Genomic DNA, 20,774 nt, shown 5'->3' on the forward strand with positions numbered 1-20,774 from the left:
CACTGAAATCACTGTTAATTGAACAAGTATTTAATGAGCACCGACTATATAGAAAGGTATACAGGAAGTACAGTGAGTAGATTAAAAATGAAGACATGGTCTTTATATTCAGAGAGTTTACAAACTAATAAGAAAGAGAATTTCAAAAGCAACCCAATCAAAATGAGATCATTTTGCAGATTGGGAGGACAGGTGACATTTCATGAAGCAGTATTTACACGAGCTTTATGAAATGGAAAGGATTTCAACAGGCAGGAAGCTTTCTAGGCAGAGGGAATTTTAGCAAGCATTCAGTGCTCATGGCACTAATGGCATCTGAAGAATGACTAGTACCCTAATTCCAGAAGCATACTATGAGTGGAAGGGAAAACAGAGTTGGGGATGAAATGGTACTATGGACTTTATTCTATAAGCAAAGGAAAATCATTAAAGACAATGAGATGGGGAAGAAAGGGCGCGAGCAGGGCTCGGTGTAGGAAGATGATTCTGTTGGCAACAGGTAAGCTGAATTGGAGCTGGAGGAAAAGAAAGCTAGAGGGAGGCCAACTGCCTAGAAGGTTATCAGAACGGAGTAAGTAGAGTAATACAAGCTCACACTACAACTGTGAAGGTAGATACAAAAGCATTAACTGAGGGGACTGAGCTAAAAAAAAAAAAATTGTCCATATTCTTCCCCAAATAAAACCTGAGGTTTATGATACACTTCTATCAATGACAGTGACTCACCACCTCGGTCGGTAATAAAGGCCATGGTTGGGAAAGCCATCTAGGCCCTACTCTAGGAAAGCAAATGGAGGAGGTGCATCAGAACCTCTGGAAGGAGCAGTGTGTTATTACTTTATTAACACACACACACACACACACACACACACACACACACACACACAGCAAGCACATGTATCTTTCTGATTCACCTTCTGTGAACATCACTGAATGAGAACTCCAAGATCCTTCTGGCTTCCACAGTCTACGGCTCTAACTTTTGTTCCATCTCTTAAACCGATTCCCCTCATTTATGCTGCTTATAGTTCTGGGATGTGAGAGGTGGCCTAGGTCATGAAGACAATCTGAAGTAAATGAAATGGACTATACCAGCAAATAAATAATTCATATCAATGACCTCTGTAAGGATTGCTCTGTGGGTTTAGAACCATGAGGGCAGAAGTCTAACCTGAACTTAAAAGCCCTATTTCTTTCTATTACAAAGAGTAGTAGATGTAAAATGTCTGTTTATTACCTACTGGCCCATTTATATTGGGTCAGTTAAATTTAAAAGGCACTGAAATAGGCAAATTAAAAGATAAAGGACACACTACCTTTTTCCACATTTTAATTACCATTATTGCACCAATACAGCATATGCTTTATATACATATATTTTAAATTTCAATTTTTCAGCAATTCAAATACATAATATATTATCATCTTGAGAATACAAAGAACACAACATGGAGGAAGATTGAGAAAATAGGTTCCCAGTAGTTAGTCACTAGTGATTCTACAGAACTTTCCATTTAGTGTTTTCTATTGGAATTTTAAAAGGTCCTGCCATGGCTCTGTAAGAAAAGAGCTGCCTGGAACAGGAGGCAATGAAAAAAAAATGGACCCAAAGTTAAAAAAGAGTCAGGAAGGAAATGCAGGAGAGAGGATATATTTTGAAACTAAATATAAGACTCCCTTCAGCCAGAGTGTACATGTCCAAAGAAGTGCTAAGGGAAGAAATTATATCCTCCCATTTCATCCTCAAAACTGCCCATTAACACACAAAATAGATAGTGCCCGTTCATCTAAGAAAGGGAACTCTCTTCACAGCATCGTAAAAGGAATGGTGGGGTAGAGGGAAGGGAAAGTGGTGGGAGAGCAACTTGCTTCTGAGATACACCGGGTGACGGTTTATCAAGGCCATCACTCAGGCAAACCTATCCCAGCTAGCGCCATGGACTCTCCGACTTCCTTCACAGATGACGATGTAGGTAACAGCAGCTTTGTACTGAAGAGCTAGATGGACTGAAAGATAAATGTTTATGGAAAGGGGCCAGATACCCAGGCAGCAAGGCAATACGGGTACTGAAAGAAAGTTACATGCTTTCAACCCCTCTGCTCTACATATCCGGTTAAAAACTCTAAACCCTTCAACTTCAGGTCAAATAATGGGGCAAATACAAAGTAATGCCACACTTCAAATGCAGCAACCAGATGGAGCTGCAAGAAAGTAAACGCTTCTCTACAACATAACTTGGGAAACACGGCCCCTTGAACCTCCTTCACCCAAGAGACACCCACTGGTCAAAGATGTTGCATCATTCAGCAAACAAAAGAACAGTGAAAGTGCCATCTCAACAAAACCCTCTGAGCACAGGAAGAAACATGTAAACACATGAGAGGGTGACGGAGCTACACCTGGCACTGGATGTTCACTGAACAGGATAAGCCTGAAGGAGGATATGTAACACAGACCCCAGAAACAGGTCTTTCTTCATACCTATCCCTATCAAAACTCTGAATTTGTAAACACTGAGGTCAGTCAGTCCATTTTTAGGGTCTTCGGTTAATGGAAAAGGAAATTTCAAGGTTTCTGTTTCCCCTGAAATTGCTAAATAGGGCACACAGGGTCATGAGATGATTCGGAAATAAGTTCAAGAATTGAAAAGGTGGAGAAAAATTTTACAGATGGTAGAGTTCATTTCCCCTGCAAAGAAACCTGGCCTCCTGAGCCCTGCATAGTCAGCCACAAGTATGGTAGAGCCATTATTCCCCTGCTTTAATAGTGAACAGGAGATAAGAGATACTTTCTTGGCTGTACAGCAAGTAACAACATAGGGGAGTGACATAAACCAGCTTGAATGCAATGGAGAAGCTATGAAAAAGATTGTCCAGTAATTTTGGTGCTGGGGAGAGAAGGGGTTCCTAGCTTCCCTCACAGACTGGTGCCCTCAAGGTCATTTTTTTCTTCAAGTCTGTCCTTAATGTCCTGCCAATGCTATTCAGAACTGGACCCAGTTGGATGGCTGTGGTGCCTGGTTTGGAACAGAGCTGCAAGACAGGAGAACAGAGAGAAAGCCAAAGGAATTAGGATAGCTACTCCATTCTTCACATAATAGCTTCCAAGAAATTACTGCCCAGAATTTCTAAAACTATGCCTCACAGAAATTCTGCTTATCAAGGCCTGAAATAGCCCACTCAAACTTCATCCTACAGCTTTCTCACCCCACCGTCCCCAGCACTCCTCCACTTCCTTACCTAGAATTCCTGCCAAAGACTCTCTAGGACCTGCAAATGCCCTGCTCTCCCAGGTCAAGATTTCATTTGACTGTAACATATCCTCTGTACCTTGACTGAGAGTATGGTGGTCTCACTAGGCTCATACCTGGATGCAGTACTGAAGTCTCCCCACAAGTCATTGCTTGCAGAAACCGGAGCTGGTGCTGGTGTCGTGACGGGAGCAGGAGAATCCAAATCTAAAAGGATATCTGAATGCACAGTAAAGAGAAGAGAACAGAAAAGGGAAACATAACAAAAATCTCAGAAATAAAAACTTATGCTCCCACAAAAATCTATACACAAATGTTCACTCCAGCTTTATTTGTAACAGCCAAAAACTGGAAACGAACCCAGACGTCTTTCCATGGGTGATGGTTAAACACACTGTGGTACATCCACACCCAGCAATAAAGAAAAACTACTGATATACACAACTTGGATGAATCTCAAGGGAAGTATGCTGAGTGGAAAGAGCCAATCCTCAAATGTTACATACTCTATGATTCCATTTACATAACATTCACGAAGCGACAAAATAGAGATGGAGAAGAGATTAGTGATTGCCTAGGGTTAGTGAGGGGGTACAGGGCAGGATGCAGGTTATACGCGATCCTTGTACTGATGGAGCTGTTCTGTATCCTGACCATGGTGATGGATCCAGGAACCTACACATGATAAAAGTGCAAAGAACTAAAAACATTCACACAAATGAGAACACATAAATCTGGGGAAATCTAAATAAGATCAGTAGAAGGTATTGATGTCAATTTCCCGGTGATATTTGACTTTGATTTTGCAAATGTTACCATTTAGGGGAACTGAGTAAAGGGTACACAGGATTTCGTTGTGTTATTTTTTACAACTACACGTGAATCTACAATTACCTTAAAAAACTCAATTCAAAAAAATTAAAGTAAATCTTAGACATTAACCCCAGTGCCTTCTGGAGACACTTGTGAAAAAAAGTAGGTTATAACCGTTTACCTCAAAATTCCAGAAAGAGAAAGTTTACTCTCAGCAATCAATGATATGAATGCTCTGCATCCCCAAAATACGTCAAGTTAAACTACAGATTCTAATACCTGCTTCCCTAATCTTCGGAAAACTCCTTTCCAAGTTCTAATGTTCTCATTCTTGAAATGGAAATAACTCTATCTATTCTTTTTCCCACCAGATAGTACAGAAGAGTGAAAATGTATTCACAAACCCAGATGCTGTCTAATTTTCTCCCAACTGCCTTTGTGAAGAAACAAAAAAGATTAAAAAAAAAAAAAAAAAAAAAAAAAACTTTTACTGAATGGCTACAATGTTCCAGGGACTGTGCTAGGTGGTGTCACATCATTTCTCCTTTACAATCCTGGGGTAATTTTAAGTCTCCATTTTACAGATAAGATATTGAAGACAGGGGTGCCTGAGTGGCTCAGTTGGTTAAGCACCTGCCTTCAGCTCAGGTCATGATCCCAAGGTCCTGGGATCAAGCCCCATGTTGGGCTCCCTGCTCAACAGGGAGTCTGCTTCTCCCTCTCACTCATCCCCTTCCCCCTCGTGCTCGCTCTCTCTCTCAAATGAAATCTTTTTTTTTTTTAAGATTTTATTTAATTATTTGACAGACAGCGAGCGAGCGAGCACCAAGTAGGGGGAGTGGGAGGCAGAGGGAGAGGAAGAAGCAGACTCCCCACCGAGCAGAGACCTTAATGTGGGGCTCAATCCCAGGACCCCAGGATCATGACCTGAGCCAAAAGCTGACGCTTAACTAACTGAGCCACCCAGGCGCCCCTTAAATAAAATCTTTAAAAAAAAAAGTCTATTGAGACAAAAAACTGTAAGTAATGTTACCAAATACATTCATATATAAAATAGCAGAGCTTTGACCAAAATCTTATTCCATCTGACTCTCAGACCTACTAGCATCTAACCAAGGTACAATGAAGAAAACAGTTTTTAATATCTACTCATTTTCTGACAAAGAACCTACCAAATACCATGACTCTCAGTTCACTAGAAAAGCTTTAATTCCTTACTAGAGGCTGCCAGCATCCCCTTGTCAGTACCAAGTGCCATTTAATAGCAAAAACATCAACACACTCCTTGGCAAGCAGGTGCTACCCAATTAAAACCTAAAATATGATGATTTCTCAAAGCTAAAAGTAATAGATTTACCAGCATCACTACCTCCATGGTTAGATTTTGGAATGGGTGGTGGAGTGACATGATTGCTGATGGCAACGGAGGACGGTGGGGGAATAGTGACTTTGCCTCCAGGTGGAGGTGGGAGCAAGCTCAGGCCCCCAGTTCCTGTAGTCTTGGGCTTAGAAGCACCTCCTTTCTTAGTTGTAATGTTCTACAAAGAGAAAACAGAGAAGATAAAGAAAACGTCACAAGCTTATTAAAGAAATATAGGGAGTGGGAAAAAGAAACCATACTTACCCCAATACTCAACTTGATGGTCTGTCCTTCCTTAAAGCCCAGATCCAACTTGGGACGATTGTCCATGTCTTGAGATTCTTTGGAAATCTCAGATTCCTGCTTTACCCACCTTCAGTAAAAGAGTAAATTATCTTAATTTGGGATTAACGGAAAGCAGAGTCTGACACACAAATGTGAATATAACTAACTTATGTGGAACAGATTCCAGAAAGTAGAGTGAGGAACATAAGAATGAGGAAGGAAAGGAAGAAAAGCCATGAAAGAGGGTAACAGGGTTCAACAGCACTGAGGAATACGTATTTAACTTGTCCCTCCAAAGGAGGCCATTTAGCTGTCAATTCCCATCCTCAATGGCTGAGGGCTGCCCCTGAGGGAGCGTTAATTCCTCAGTCCTTCCAGGCTGCATACGTGTGCCAACTGAGTGGACTTCCACAATTTCAGAGTTCTGAGACAGAAAAGCAGAGTTATGCCTATGCCTGCCCTTGAAGTAGGAAGCTGACAGTATGCACGGTGCTATGCACCACAGCTGTGCCAAAACCAGGCAGGTGGGCCGAAGAAATGTCAAAACAGGCATAAAATACGTCAGCTACACAAAGTAACAAAACGGGCACACAACTCCCCACTTATCTCCCATACAGTCCTGCTATTATTGTATGCCTCCCTCAGCCACTTAAAAGCAAGTGCCAATTCCCCACAGACATAAGCAAAAACATCTCAAAACACTGTACAAGGCGCCAAAAACATATTCCAAGCTATAAGGAAAGGACAGAGCAGATACAAAGATAAGGTAGGGAAACAGCAAATGGGAAGATTCAAATTCATAATGAACTAGTTTATCAAATACAGAAACCAGGATGTAAAAGAGATTGTGCCCATTCAACTGAAAAGGAGCACTTCCAAAACCATTTAACACAGTTTCACTCACTTGAAGTGATCTTGCAAGGAGACATTAAAGTCAAAAGCATCACCCCGATCTGTGAAGCCAATGCCAATGAAAGCACTACGCCCTGCGAAAGAGACAGGAATACTCAGAATAGGAAGTGTCCCTTAGTGAAAATTCCACCCAGTGAAAACTAACAGTTACCTTAACTAGATCAAGGCTGTGAATGTGAAACATTTTCTCACAGTCCAGGGGTCTACAAACTACACAGAACCCAAGGGCCAAATGCTACCATCCCTTGTCTTTGTAAGTAACATTTTACTGTAACACAGATACACCAATTTGTTTACATCTTTTTTTTTTTTTAAAGATTTTATTTATTCATTTGACAGAGAGAGACAGCCAGCGAGAGAGGGAACACAGGCAGGGGGAGTGGGAGAGGAAGAAGCAGGCTCCCAGCAGAGGAGCCCAATGTGGGGCTCGATCCCAGAACACCGGGATCACGCCCTGAGCCGAAGGCAGACGCTTAACGACTGAGCCACCCAGGCGCCCCCAATTTGTTTACATCTTATCTATGGCTGCTTTCATATTACATCAGCAGAATTCAGTAGCTACAATAGAGAACAAAAATCTAAAATATTTACTATCTCCGAACAGAAAAAGTTTAACAACTCTGATACAGACTATGGAGAAAAGATGGAGAATGACTGCAGATGATTTAAGACAGTCCCACCAAAAACAATGAATGAATGGGCAATATGTGTTAATTCTTTGGTTAGCTAGACATTTTATTTATGTCTACCTGTTAATCATGATGTCTTGAACTTGTGTTCACATCTATTACAAATAACATGTTAATCCTTGTCCTTTAGCAACTATAGTTAACTATGGAGAAAGGACAGGAAAAATTTAGTAAACTGGAGTAAGATAAATGCAATTAGGACATAGTTTCATTGAAGTGCATTACCTATTTTCCTAATCTCATCCCATTCAAAATCCCAGATTCCTTACCAGTACCATCCTGGATCCGGATTACAAAGTAGCGGCTGGAATCTGTTACTGTCTCCACAGCAATACCAGGATATTGTTCTACTGGTGCCTGAGCAAAGAGCTCCCCTGACAGGTAAGAAAAAGACTTCTTTGAGCAAAGAAAGCAAAAATCTAAAACTCCAGTTCACAAGTATTTCCACTCCAGTCCCCAACTTAAATGTACTTAAAAAATGCATGAAACTAGTACTCTTAATATGTTAGAGAGTCACCAGAACAGACTACCTGAAACTTTATCCTCAAGTTTGATATAAGCGATCTTCCCTTTTGAAGTGATTCGGAGGCGACCAGTCCAATCGGGCTGGTCTAATTTCCAGTCAGATGCCCTAGGATAGGAAAATAGGAAGTCTCAGGTCCATGTCTTTAATTACTAAAAACCTACACACAATCACTTGCCGTATTTCTGTTTCACTGTCCTGGGTTGCTTATTCTTTCTTTTCTTTCTTTCTTTTTCTTTTTTTTAAATATTTTATTTATTTATTTGACAGAGAGACAGCCAGCAAGAGAGGAAACACAAGCAGAGGGAGTGGGAAAGGAAGAAGCAGGCTCCCAGCAGAGGAGCCTGATGCGGGGCTCGATCCCAGGACCCCGGGATCGCTTAACTTGACTAAGCTACCCAGGTGCCCCATGGGTTGCTTATTCTTTCTACCTATTAAATAATCAATAAGAATAACTCATGACCCCCTCTACATAGATGCCTCATTATTACATACAGCCCAAAGCAAACAAATCCTTACTATGTAAGGATTATATAATAAGCATCAATAAAAACATGTGAAGTAAAAATATAAGCAATTTTTTAAAATTCTCATGATACTATTTCCATACCATAGATAATAATTTATATAATAATGTTTTACTGATCAGGTAACAACTCTCCTAAATGAATTACACTGGGTAAGAGAGGTCTTCCCAAATCCCTAAATTATCATCATCTTTCATTGAATTCAACCAATATTTACAGAGTATGTATTAAGTCACAGGCACTGTTCTAGGTGCTTGGAATACAACAGTGAATGAACAAAACAAAGACTCCTACACTTATGAGGTTTACATTATAATAGAAAACAGATAATAAAAACAAACATAAAAAATAAGCAAAATAATTAGTATCTCAGAAGATGATAAGTGCTAAAGTAAAAAGAAAATGCAGAGGCAGAAAAGGGAAACTGGGAGGGTAGTGGGAGAGTAAACAGGTTGCAGCGTTCAAGAAGATGGCTGCGGAGACCTTATTAACTTGGTGAAATGTGAGCAAAAATGTAAAGGAAGCAAGAAAGTTAATCATGCAGATATTGGAGGAAGGGAGCTATTCCAGGATTGGAACAATCAGTGCAAAGGTGCTAAGGTGGGAGTCCGTCTGGAATGTTTGCCCTCAAAAAAAGGAAGCCACTGCAGTGAGAATAAAATAAATTTAGAGATGAAATGGGAGAGATAACAGAGGGCCAAATTTTATAGGCCTTGTAAGAACTTTGGCTTTGACTCTTAGTGAAGGAGAAGCCATGACAGGTTTTAAGCAGAGGTGAAACATGATCTTCCTTTTGTTTTAAGAGAGTAGTTATTTTTTTTAAAGACTTATTTATTTATTTGAGAGAGAAAGAGAGGGAGGGAGAGAATCTCAAGCAGAGACTCCCTGCTGAGTGTGGAGCCAAACACAGGGCTTGATCCCCCGACCCTGAGATGATCATGACCTGAGCCAAAATCAAAAGCTGGATGTTTAACCTACTGAGCCACCCAGTAGCCCAATCTTCTTTTTATTGTAAAATGATTACTGTCTGTTGTGTGCAGAAGCAAGGTAGGGACGTTAAGTGCTGAAGCACAGGAATTAGTTTAGAGACTAGTGCAGTAATCTAGGAGTCATCACGGTGACTAGGAAGAGAGAGCAGCTGATGAAGTGGCTAGATTCTGGATATATTTAAAGTAAACAAGCAGGATTTTCTAATGGATTTAATGTGAGGTCGAAGGAAAGAGAGAAGTCAAGGATGACTCTGAAGATTTTAGCCTGAGCAAAGGAGCTGCCAATAACTGAGCTAGAAAGGCTAGAGGTAGAGCATGTCTGGGAAGAAAGATCAGGAATTCAGTTTTGAATATGCAGAGTTTGAGATGTCAAACAGATTTTCACGCAAAGATATAGAGAAGGCATTTGAATATGAGTCTGGAGTTTAGGAAAGACATGTGGGCTAGAGATACCAACGTCCATGGAAACATTACAAAATACTGAATACCTACAATCTGTATGATAAATGAATTTGAATGAAATCTAAGACATTATTTAAATATGACCAATTTTACAAAGCAATGCATTTGTGATTTTGTTTTGTCAGCGTGTGGAAAAGAGAGGGCAAAGTTAAAAGTTATTAATAACTCATCCTGGGACACCTGGCTGTCTCATTCAGTAGAGCATGTGACTCTCGATTTCAGGGTTGTGAGTTCAAGGCCCACCTTGGGTGCAGAGATTACTTAAAAATAAAATTGTATGGGGCGCCTGTGTGGCTCAGTTGTTAAGCGTCTGCCTTTGGCTCAGGGCGTGATCCCAGCGTCCTGGGATCTGGGATCAAGCCCGCATCGGGCTCCCTCCTGGGAGCCTGCTTCCTCCTCTTCCACTCCCCCTACTTGTGTTCCCTCTCTTGCTGGCTGTCTCTCTGTCAAATAAATAAATAAAGTCTTAAAAAATAATAAAATAAATAAAATAAAATTGTAAAAACAAAACAAAAATCCATCCCTTAGAAACCTGAAGACGAATACTTGCAAGTTAGAAAGGTAACACTAAGGTATATCTAAATAAAAATAAACTTAACAAAATGGTAAGCAAAAAGTGGAAAGGAGAAAATGAAAATTAGCACAGGTTTTGAACAGGATTTCTAAGACAAATCTTTGTCATGTCCTCCTCTTGATACCCTGCCTCAAAGACGCTCAAGTACTTGAATCTGATACAGACTACAATGCTCTAAAGGGCCCTGTATTTTAATTTTTTTAAATGAGTCATTACTTCTATCATGCCCCCATGAGCTAAACATAGTGTATTGAATATAATAGGGACAAACCTACTAGATGTGTTTCCTGGGACAGGTTCCTTGCGTGTCTAGTGGCCAATATTTAACACATTCTCAGTAAGTGAATGGACATTCCCAGCAGCAGTTTCCCTCAGCCCTGAGCCTTAGTTCCTTTCCCACTCCCAAACCTGGCCTGAGGAACTCTTGGTTTCGCTGGTCTTCCGAACTGACTTCACAATTCTTCATTTACCTCAGTAAGAAATCCTTACAGCCACCATATGGAATAGGCACGAAAAGCCTATCATCTCTAAGTGAAGAACAGTAACACAGTAATAATAATGCTTAATTTCAAAATCCAGCATTCTTCTAACTACATTAAAAGACTATTAAGTTTACTATTGATTTAGCTGAGGAGAAGGGCAGTGATGAATATAAAAACAGTTTTATAGGTTGGGAAACTATGTCTTAATCATTTATAACTTTCTTATCGACCTAAATTGTCAGTGAAAGCCTGAGAAGCAAGAGCTCACACTAGGTGAATCAAAGTCATTCATTCCCTCTAATCTTATTAGTCGCTCAAACCAAGTATTCCCCCTGCTTCCTAAAAAGCCCAGTTTTTCTTTAAATTGCAGCCTAAAGAAGTAGTCACGTTCATAATGTAAAATGGATTCTGTAAACAAGAAGATCAGGCAAACAAAAAGATATAAAAGTAATATTTATCAAGCACCTATTACATGACAAGCATTACACCCATTCTTATGAAAACTAAGTGAGAGGATATTGCAAGGTAGTATTATATCCATTTTTACAAATAAGGAAACCAGAGTTCAAAAGAATTAAGTGTCAGGGTGCCTGGGTTGGCCCAGTTGGTTAAGTGTCTGCCTTTGGCTCGGGTCATGATCCCAGGGTCCTGGGACCTAGCCCTGAGTCGGGCTCCCAGCTCAGTGGGGAGTCTGCTTCTCCTTCTCCCTCTGCTGCTCCCCCTGCTTGTGTGCTCTCTCGTTCTCTCAAATAAATAAAATCTTTAAAGAAAAAAAAAAAGAGTTAAGTGTCTTGCCAAAAGCAAATAAATGGGAATCTCAATGCAAACTTAGTGCAGCTCTCTTCATTCACTATAGTAAGAGTGGCTAATGATAAAATGCCTTTTGGGGGATAAGAAATGTCAATAATAAGCATGGAAAACAGATAACAAGAAAAAGAGGAAAACTGGGAAACTTTTGATGGCTCAGTGCTGTTAACAGACATAAGGATAAAAGGCTATAGATAAACTAGGAAGTGAAGGCAGAGAATGCAGATGGGTGACAGAAGGAAGGTCTTTTAAAAAAACCTTAAAGCAGAAGAAAAAGAAGAGAACCCCACTTTATGGTGTATCATATCCTTTAGGAAGTCTTAACTACTAAAGCTGGAAATCATGCGCTATTTCACCTTATTTAATAGTTCAAGCAATGCTAACTGCTGTGATTAAGTGTAATCTACTAATTTCTTCCATGTTTACAGAGTACCCACTACATGCCAGACACTGTACTAGACCCTGGTACTATAAAATTAGAAAAGACCGCAAGTTGTTCGTAACTAGTCTAGAGAAACAGATCAAGCAATCAATTACAATACAGAAGGCAGAGCACTCACTCACTATGGTTGAGATAAGCACAGGTGTTATGGAAGCACACACAGAACATACCAAAGCCGTTCTGGAAGGGTCAATGGGGGGCTTCGCAAGGAAGGTGATGTTTCAGCTGAGTCACACATCTTACTTACCCGTAACTATCATCAAAAGGCATGTGGATTCATATTCACAGTCAACTTGGAGTCTGACTGAAAGACTGGAGTTAGGACTACCTTTTTGCCAAAAGGTACAACCTACAGGGTCTACTACACAGGTCAGCAAGCATAAAGATACTGATTCATAATGAATGAACCTCCAGTAAGGAGGCAAAATAATGGACACAGAAGGAGGACAACAGCCAAAGTAATAATAAGTGCCAAGAGGAAAATCTTGATAGTGATGTGGATCACAGAACAACACTAAGAACAGTATCTTACATATTTACATGCTACTTTACTGTTTCCTAAATTCTTTCACATTTATTATATTATTTCATTTAATCCTGCAAAAACTTCTGTGAGATACATAACTAGAGCAGGTTTTACTATCATTAACTTCTTTTTTCCTATTTCACAGATGAGAAAACTAAGACTTGGAAAGGTTAAGAGATTTGTCCCAAATCATATAGCTGTTGTCAGGGGTAATTCTCATATTTTCTTAACATGTAACCCAGTTAACATGATAACTCTTTCCACTACCTGACTTCATGACTTCTTACAGCATCCTCAGAACCTCACCCTTATTGGATTACAAGGTGATTAGTTAGCCCTACAGAGAAAATGTTGCATTAACTCTGGAGAGAAAAAGCTATGGGAGAGGTTAAGGGGGCGGGGGGATTGAAAACACTATGTAATTATCAAGAAAATGTACTAAAAAGAAACAATGGACAACCACTGGAAAACCTATAATCATAACCTTTACCCATTAGCAAAAGAACTGAAAAGAAAGCCAAATGGTGGATGATATTTGGTAGCCAGACTGACAACAGCACAGAAGATAAACTGTATCACTTACAGAATGGCCAATACAACGACCACCCACAAAAGCGCACGGGGTACTGGAAATGTGTATGAGAGGGTGGACGGGAGGGGATTTCGACAAGGGTGACAAACTGAAGGACGCAGGAAAAAACCGAACTAAAAGTGACCGGCAACGGGGCAGGCACAACTGGATGTGGACGATGGGGAGCAGATGGGTAACCCAGAGGGGCCCAAGGGAAGAGGGGTGGGAGGACACAGACAGTAGTGGGGTTTTTTGTGGGGTTTTTTTTTTTTTTAAGCAGCGGATAACCAGGCTGGCATTCCACAGCGGGGAAAGAACAGGAGGGCAGGGCGGTTAACAACGCAGGTGGGAAGACTAGCAAGGTGACAACCCAGAGGGGGCAGTGGCAAGGGACTCGCAGCGTGCTACCCGAGGAGGAATCTGTCATCCCCGACCCGGTATGCGCGTACTGCAGTGCCTCGGGGTTAGTACCTGTAACCGCGGTTAGAGGCCCGGGGAGGAATCCGGTAGACGCTAACGTCTGGCTTCACACACAGAACAGACTCATACTCCAACTCCGCCGCCATCTTGGCTCTGCGCTCCGCGCCACCGGGGGCGGGACGTAGGGACGGGCGCGAACGCGCGGGGGTGGGAAGTTGGGTTGAGCACAGCTTCCGCTTACGCTTCTTCCGCGCTATTTTAGTTTGGTTTCTGAGATTAACCTCCAGAGATACGGGTTGGGGAAGCCATATTGAAACCTGGAAACCGTGAAGCTGCGCAGTTCGCCATCTTGGGTAATGGCAAAACGGCCTTTCCAGAGCGTGACCCGCGTTATGGAAATCTCCATTCCCGAAAGGTGATTGGGGAAAGCGCCATCTTGCTGCAGGCAGGTACCTGCAGTGCTTAGAGAGGAGAACCGTCTTGAAACCTGGGGAGTTTTTTTCTGACAAAAACCACTTTTTAACCATCGTTTCCCAGCAGAAAAGGATTATCTACCTGTTGGTAATCCCGAACCGGGTACCTACAGTAAATATACAATCCAGTCGTAGGCACGGTGAATTTTAATCCTCCAGCGTCTAAATGTTAAAAATGCCAGCCTGACTAGTTGCCTAATAGCACCTTTTAATCTCGGATTTTACAGAACAGCACCTGTTGAAATAGTTTGCCGCACTTTCAGTGTGCATTCTGGTTATCTTTTTGGAAAATGTGAACCTCTTAAACTCTTAAATGGGACCAACTCATTTACTGATAAATTTCGCGAAGACTAATAAGGATTATTTAATGCCCACTGTTTGCTCCAAATCCTGTTGTAATGATAAATCCTACTGAACTCTTCCCATAAATGTGTTGTTTGTACACTTCACGTGTAAACTTGCCACAACACTATCACTTTGAACCAATTTAATTAGCAGGGATAGATGTCAAAACCAAGTTAGGAACTGAAGTCTGTCTGAATACAATAGCAGTGGTCTTCGCCCCTTCATTATACTGACAGGTTGAAAACTTGTCTTTAATAATAGTCTACCTGGCAAAGTGATATTCTTAAAATTCAAAAAGACTTAACTATATATATCCCTGGCAAGGATGTGGGAAATCGGCTACTCTCATACACTAGTAACCCAGAATGTACATTGATACAACATTTTGAAGGGAAATTTCTCAGAATTGATCAAAATGTTGTATATAACTTTTAATTTAGTAAAACTACTAATAGGTATTTTAGAGACATTATTTTTTTTTAAGATTTTACTTATTTTGAGAGAGTAAGGGGGGAGAGAGTGAGCCTGAGCACACAAGGGGAGGGGCAGAGGGAGAGAGAACCTCAAGCAAACTCCACCCTGAGACAGGAGCCAGACACCTGGCTCCAGCTCACCACCTGAAATCATGACCTGAGCAGAAGTCAAGAGTCAGACTCTTAACCAACCAAGTATCTATAACATGGGACGCCTGGGTGGCTCAGTTGCTTAAGTGTCTTTCGGCTGAGGTCATGATCCTAGGATCCTGGGATCCAGTCCTGCATGGGGCACCCTGCTCAGCAAGGAGTCTGCTTCTCCCTCTACCCCTCCCCCCTGCTTGTGCTTCCTCCCCCACTTCACACTCTCTCTCTCTCAAATAAATAAATAAATAAAATCTTTAAAAATGTATATATAACATAAAAAGTACTTTAAAATATACCTTGTTATTAAGGTCATAGGAAAAGATCCATGATAAAAACGAAAAAGAAAGCCAATAAACTTTCACTTAAAATTTCAGTAGTCCTCAACTACTTCTGATTCCAGAATTGTCCGTGTTCTTCATATTCTTCATTACTTTTTCTTTAACCTGTAAAATAGTGACCAGTGGGTCAAGATGTTCTACTAGGTGCTGAAATCAGTTTTGTGGGTTGAGAACAATAACATAAAATAGAACAGAACAGAATACAATAAAAATGACAAACTGCCATCAAATTTAATAGGGTCATCATTTTGGGAAAACTTTGTTTCAAGTATATGTGCATTGGGTTCAAATAAAAAATGTGTTTTTACTGTGGGTAAATTTCACTCATATGTGGAATTTAAGAAACAAAACAAATGAACAAAGGGAAAAGAAAGAGGCAAACCCAGAAACAGATTCTGAACTATAAAGAATGAAGAAAGAGTAAGAATTTCATATACTAAGATTATTATGTACATTGTACTCTGCCTTTTGAAAGAGTCATCTTACAAACTCTCTACTGTCTGTACAATAAATTTTAATTTTCTTAGCTAGATGATTCTTCATAATCTTGCCCCAACCTTTCTTTTCAGGATCACGTAAAGCCACTTTTCTCACACCATCTTCCTCTCACTCCCAATGTTTTCTCTAACTTAATCACATCGCTGTAATTTTCCAAACACACCATCTTTGTTCGTGTTGAACATATTTGCACAGATTGAAATGTCCTTCCCATTCATTCCTTGGTAAAATGCCTTCAGATGTAAGTTAAATATCAATTTATCTGGGAAGTTTTTCTCAAACTTCCCTAAACCCCGCTCTATGCTCCCACAGCATTATTTATAGTTAGGTTTTAATTCTTATCACATTGCATTCAACTGTTTATAGGTACAAAGGCAAGAAACATGTTTGTGTTTACCCAGTATCCATCACAGTTTTTAGAATGTAGTAAGAACACCATACTCTTTTTTTTCTGTTAAATGAATGATCATTTCTGTCTATCTTTACTGGGATAATTTGTTCTTTCCCATTCAAAAAAAATGCTAAATGTCTTGGCTGGAATTCACCTCTGCCCACCAGTAGGGGGTAGCAGCTACACAATTCAAAAGTTCTGGACCAAAGACTAGATTAACTGTCCCAGAAATCAAGCTAATTTTCTCCTATGTGTGATTTTCCAAGTGTATGTGATTTAACAGAGTTCAGCAAAATCACTTCTGTTAGAAATGACAGAGCCCTCATGCATCTCATATTTTAAGTACTTTTAGATATATTTTTAAAATGAAAATAAAAGTCAAGTTTTCTTGATTTTTTTTTCTGCCAGTAACATATTTTTTAGCTCTTTATTCTTTGTGCATACACAAAAAGCTATTTATCACAGGGTTTTCAATTCTGATTTACCTTTGCTCAGGGTACTGTTATCTATCATGAAATCGTACTTGTTAGAGTATTATTGTTCTAAGTCCTAGGGTTGCTACAAATGCAATGATAAAAATTGTATTTCAATCATAGTTTATTGATCTTCCTTACTTAGAATGGACCTAGTGACCTTGTGGTTGAAATCTTGCACTTTACATATGACAGACTTGAATCCCAGACTTATTAAATCGTTTGTCCAAAGACACAATTGGTGAAGTCAGGATTGGAAGCTCATGTCTCATGATTTACAAATTAACATTCTCTTCACCACACCACACTATTTAATAAAGAAGCACCCAAGATACTGGTACAGAAATAGTATACTTGTGTAGTTTTGAATGCACATCGATTTTTTTCATTTAACATAAACCATAAAAATAACTTCACAAGTGCAAAAAATATTGGGATATTTACTGCAGAATTTTTGTAATTAGAAAATGGAAATAATCTAAATGTCCATCAATCTGGAAGTGATCCATTCTATAAATAAATAAACTATGGTACATCTATCAATGAAGTACTATGTACCTATTAAACATTGAGATTGCTCTATATGCTCAGATATGAAAAGTTAAATTAATAAGTGAAAAACTGCAAGATACAAAAAATATAATATTAGGTCATTTCCATAAAAAAATAAATATGAGGGTGCCTGGCTATTTCAGTCAGTAGAGCATGCAACTCTTGATCTTGAGATCATGGGTTGAAGCCCCACGTTGGGTCTAGAGCTTACTTATAAGTAAATAAATAAATAAAATCTAGACTTGATAGGCATAAAATAATTATGGAACTATAGCCAAGATACTTAACAGGGGCTGTTATTTCTGGTAAGTGGAAAGGGTAATGAAAGGGAAACTCTTTTTCATTTTATACCCTTCTTTATGCTACTCTTGTAATAATTAACATGTAACAATAAATGCATATAAAATTTCAATACATGAAAATAAAACAACGTAGTGCTTTTGAAGTCATACATATGTAATAAAAGTATAAAAGCAATTGGGGGGAAACGTGGTTATCTCTGGTGAAAGAGTGAGAGAAAAGATTTGGAGAAGGAGTATATATCTTTTAAAAGTATCTGAAGTAAATATAGCATATTAAAACCTTAACAAAACTGATTAGTCACAACTTGATAAAGCTGATGCTAATTCTATTTTATATACACTTACTTGCCTGTTTTAAATATGTCATCACAATAAAATAAAGAATGGGAGCCCAAGAGGTAAAAATTTTAGAGTAAATAATGAAAAAATGACTTGGTAAATTACTGAGTGATGTAAGCAAGCTGCAAAGTTATATATATAATTTAAAGTGAGTAACATAATATAATAAAAAAACATTTAAAAAAGTGAGCATCACAATGCTCACATACACACACACGCATACTTCACATACACTTACACGTACATAGAAAAATTTTGGAAAGGATACATTTAATAGCAATCACCTCTTGGGAAATGCACTTGGGAAAAGGAGAAGTAGAGAAAGAATTTTCACTTTTGCTTTAAGCATGTCTGCATTTAATTAATTGAATTTAAAAAATTTTTTAAATGTCTGTATTTGATTTTTGCAATGAGCACATATTAGTTGTATAATTCAAAAATGAACATTTGTTAAAGTTAGAAACGCTGTACTGGTTTTACAATGATTTCATGACATTTTAGTTAAATAGTAAATAAAGTCAGTCATTGACCTAAATCTACCTCTTCCTCCTCCTTGCTTCCCAATGTGGTCCTGCAGCTATGGGGTCAGATTACACTGGCCCGATTTGTGAATTTGACAATCTAAATCTGAGAGGTCATGAATTCTAACTTTGTCCAGTTGATTTACTCTATATCCCCAACACATAAGACATGCCTGACACAGGGTGTGTTCAATCAATATCTACAATTAAAATGATGGTGGTCTAGAGGCCTACGGGGGGGAAACCAAGCAATTATTTACAGAATTTAAGATCAAAGCCACCTTAGGATTTGTGGAGAAAACTCTACCGGGTCCTACAACCCTGAAAAACAAAGGATACGTCTCACTTGAAGATGCTCACTTGAGGTTCCAAATGAGAACTCTTGACTTAGGATCCTATTTTCTGACTTAAGAAAAATATCTGTTTCTTCCTAGGTGTTCAAGCCTTAACAGCTACAGAACATGGATAATGATTTGGTCCCAGGGAGGTTTGCAACAATAACTCATCCTTTGAGAATCTCCACTTCATCTCAAGGCCATGAGGCATGTGGCAGGTGTGGGATGTAATTAGGAAAAGGATCAGACGTGGCAGCTAAATATGTCTGATTTTCCTCCCAACTCTGTCATCTCATACTGCACCACCAGATGTAAATCCAACAGAAGCCATTTCTAATCCCTACTATAGTTACTAGAGTCTGTAGATGATTTTCTAAGGAAATAGTTGATTTCCAGGCTAATCTCCTTAAGTAGTGAAGAGTTTTGGAAGACATTTCTCATGACACAGATAGTCAAAAATTTTAAAAATTGGTCCATATCCAATGTTGGCCAGGATGTGGGCAATGGAACTGGTGGGAATTTGGCTGTTTCTAGTAAAGTTGAATGTGGTGGTCTCCACTGGAGTGAGCGACTCCTGCATATGTTCACTAGGTGCAAACATACAGCCAGGGGCTGGACGTTATTAGGAAAAATACACAAGAACATTATCGCAACATCGTTTGCCATTTATGACAGCAAGACATTGGAAATAGATGCCCATCGTTAGAACAAATCAACTGGGGTATATTCGTATAATAGGATACTGTAAACAGTGAACATGAATGAACTACTCGCTATGTGCAGCAAAAGGGATAGATCACAAAAACAGAATGTTGATTGGGGGAAAAAAGTAAGTTAACAAAAGAAGTAACAAGATTGTCCACTTGGGCAATATTCAAAAATGAACAAATCTGAAATTGTATGATTTTGGGAAATACATTTAGGGGGCAAAGCCATTTTAAAAATGAAGGGAAATGATAAACACAAAATTCCCAGTTGTGGATATTGGGGGTCAGGGGAGAGAAGGAAGATTAGGGTGGGCACAGAGTAATACTGGTGGCATTCTACTTTTAAAACTGGATGAAAAAAATTGAATGATAAACTGAAGGTAGTCATTTTGCTATTATTTAAAATGTACATATTCATTACAGACTCTTCCAAATGTATTATATACCTCACAATACATTTAAAAGGTGATATTGAAGCAGCTAAGTTGTTAGTTATTGATTTCAACAATAAACATTCCGTATAACAATAGTGGTATTAAATGATATATAGCACCTTTAAAATTTCAAAATGCAGGGTGCCTGGGTAGGCCAGTTGATTAAGCATACAAATCTCTATTTCAGTGCCTGTCATGATCTCAAGGTCGTGGGATGGAGCCCTGGATTGGGCTCCTCTCTCATTTAGGAGTCTACTTAAGGATTCTCTTCCTCTCCCTCTACCCCTTCCCCTGCTCACAAGCTCTCTCTCTTTCTAAAATAAATAATTTTTTTTAAATTACAAAATGCTTTCACACGCACTATCTCATTTATTTCTCACAACAGTCTTGGCTGGTTAGTAGTATTATCCCCACTTCCATCAAAAATATGCTGAGATATGGGAAGATCTATTGATTTGCTCATTTAATATTTAAATGTCAGGAAAAGAACATCTTACATTTCTGATACCAACACAATAGCTGCCTATAATTTATATTTAAATGTTTGCATGTATTCTTAATAATACTGTGTGTATGGCTGAATTATAGTAATGACTAACAATTATTGAATACTGACTAATAGTAATGACTAACAATTGTTGAATACTGACTACTATTCTACATGCTTACGTGCATTGTATCATTAATCCTCACAACAGATAGGCACTATTATGATCGTGCTTGTTTTACAGGTGAAGAAACTGACAGAGTGTGATTAACTAACTTCTCTACTGTTAACGACTGGCAAACATAGATCTAAACGTCTCCAAGACC

The 20,774-nt window shown here is 39.2% G+C and overlaps 1 protein-coding gene across 5 annotated transcripts in view; it reads right to left on the bottom strand.

Moving 5' to 3' along the window:
• Window positions 1-13,831, bottom strand: part of NECAP1 (NECAP endocytosis associated 1) — a 35,993-nt gene extending 22,162 nt beyond the window's left edge. For 2 of the 5 annotated variants that reach the window (XM_034645768.1, XM_034645769.1), the window contains exons 1-7: window positions 13,685-13,831; window positions 7,841-7,941; window positions 7,580-7,684; window positions 6,614-6,695; window positions 5,689-5,797; window positions 5,422-5,602; window positions 3,368-3,470 (exon numbers count right to left, since the gene is read on the bottom strand). In XM_034645768.1, coding sequence (XP_034501659.1) covers window positions 3,368-3,470; window positions 5,422-5,602; window positions 5,689-5,797; window positions 6,614-6,695; window positions 7,580-7,684; window positions 7,841-7,941; window positions 13,685-13,779 — 776 coding nt within the window. In that variant the 5' untranslated portion in view covers window positions 13,780-13,831. Of the gene's footprint in view, window positions 1-1,315; window positions 3,034-3,367; window positions 3,471-5,421; window positions 5,603-5,688; window positions 5,798-6,613; window positions 6,696-7,579; window positions 7,685-7,840; window positions 7,942-13,684 lie in introns of those variants that run through there. The other 3 variants (XM_034645773.1, XM_034645771.1, XM_034645770.1) reach the window with 3 other exon arrangements.
• Window positions 13,832-20,774: the final 6,943 nt, after the last annotated feature.

This window comes from Ailuropoda melanoleuca, chromosome 16, assembly GCF_002007445.2.
Source record: "Ailuropoda melanoleuca isolate Jingjing chromosome 16, ASM200744v2, whole genome shotgun sequence".
Classification (NCBI taxonomy): domain Eukaryota; kingdom Metazoa; phylum Chordata; class Mammalia; order Carnivora; family Ursidae; genus Ailuropoda; species Ailuropoda melanoleuca.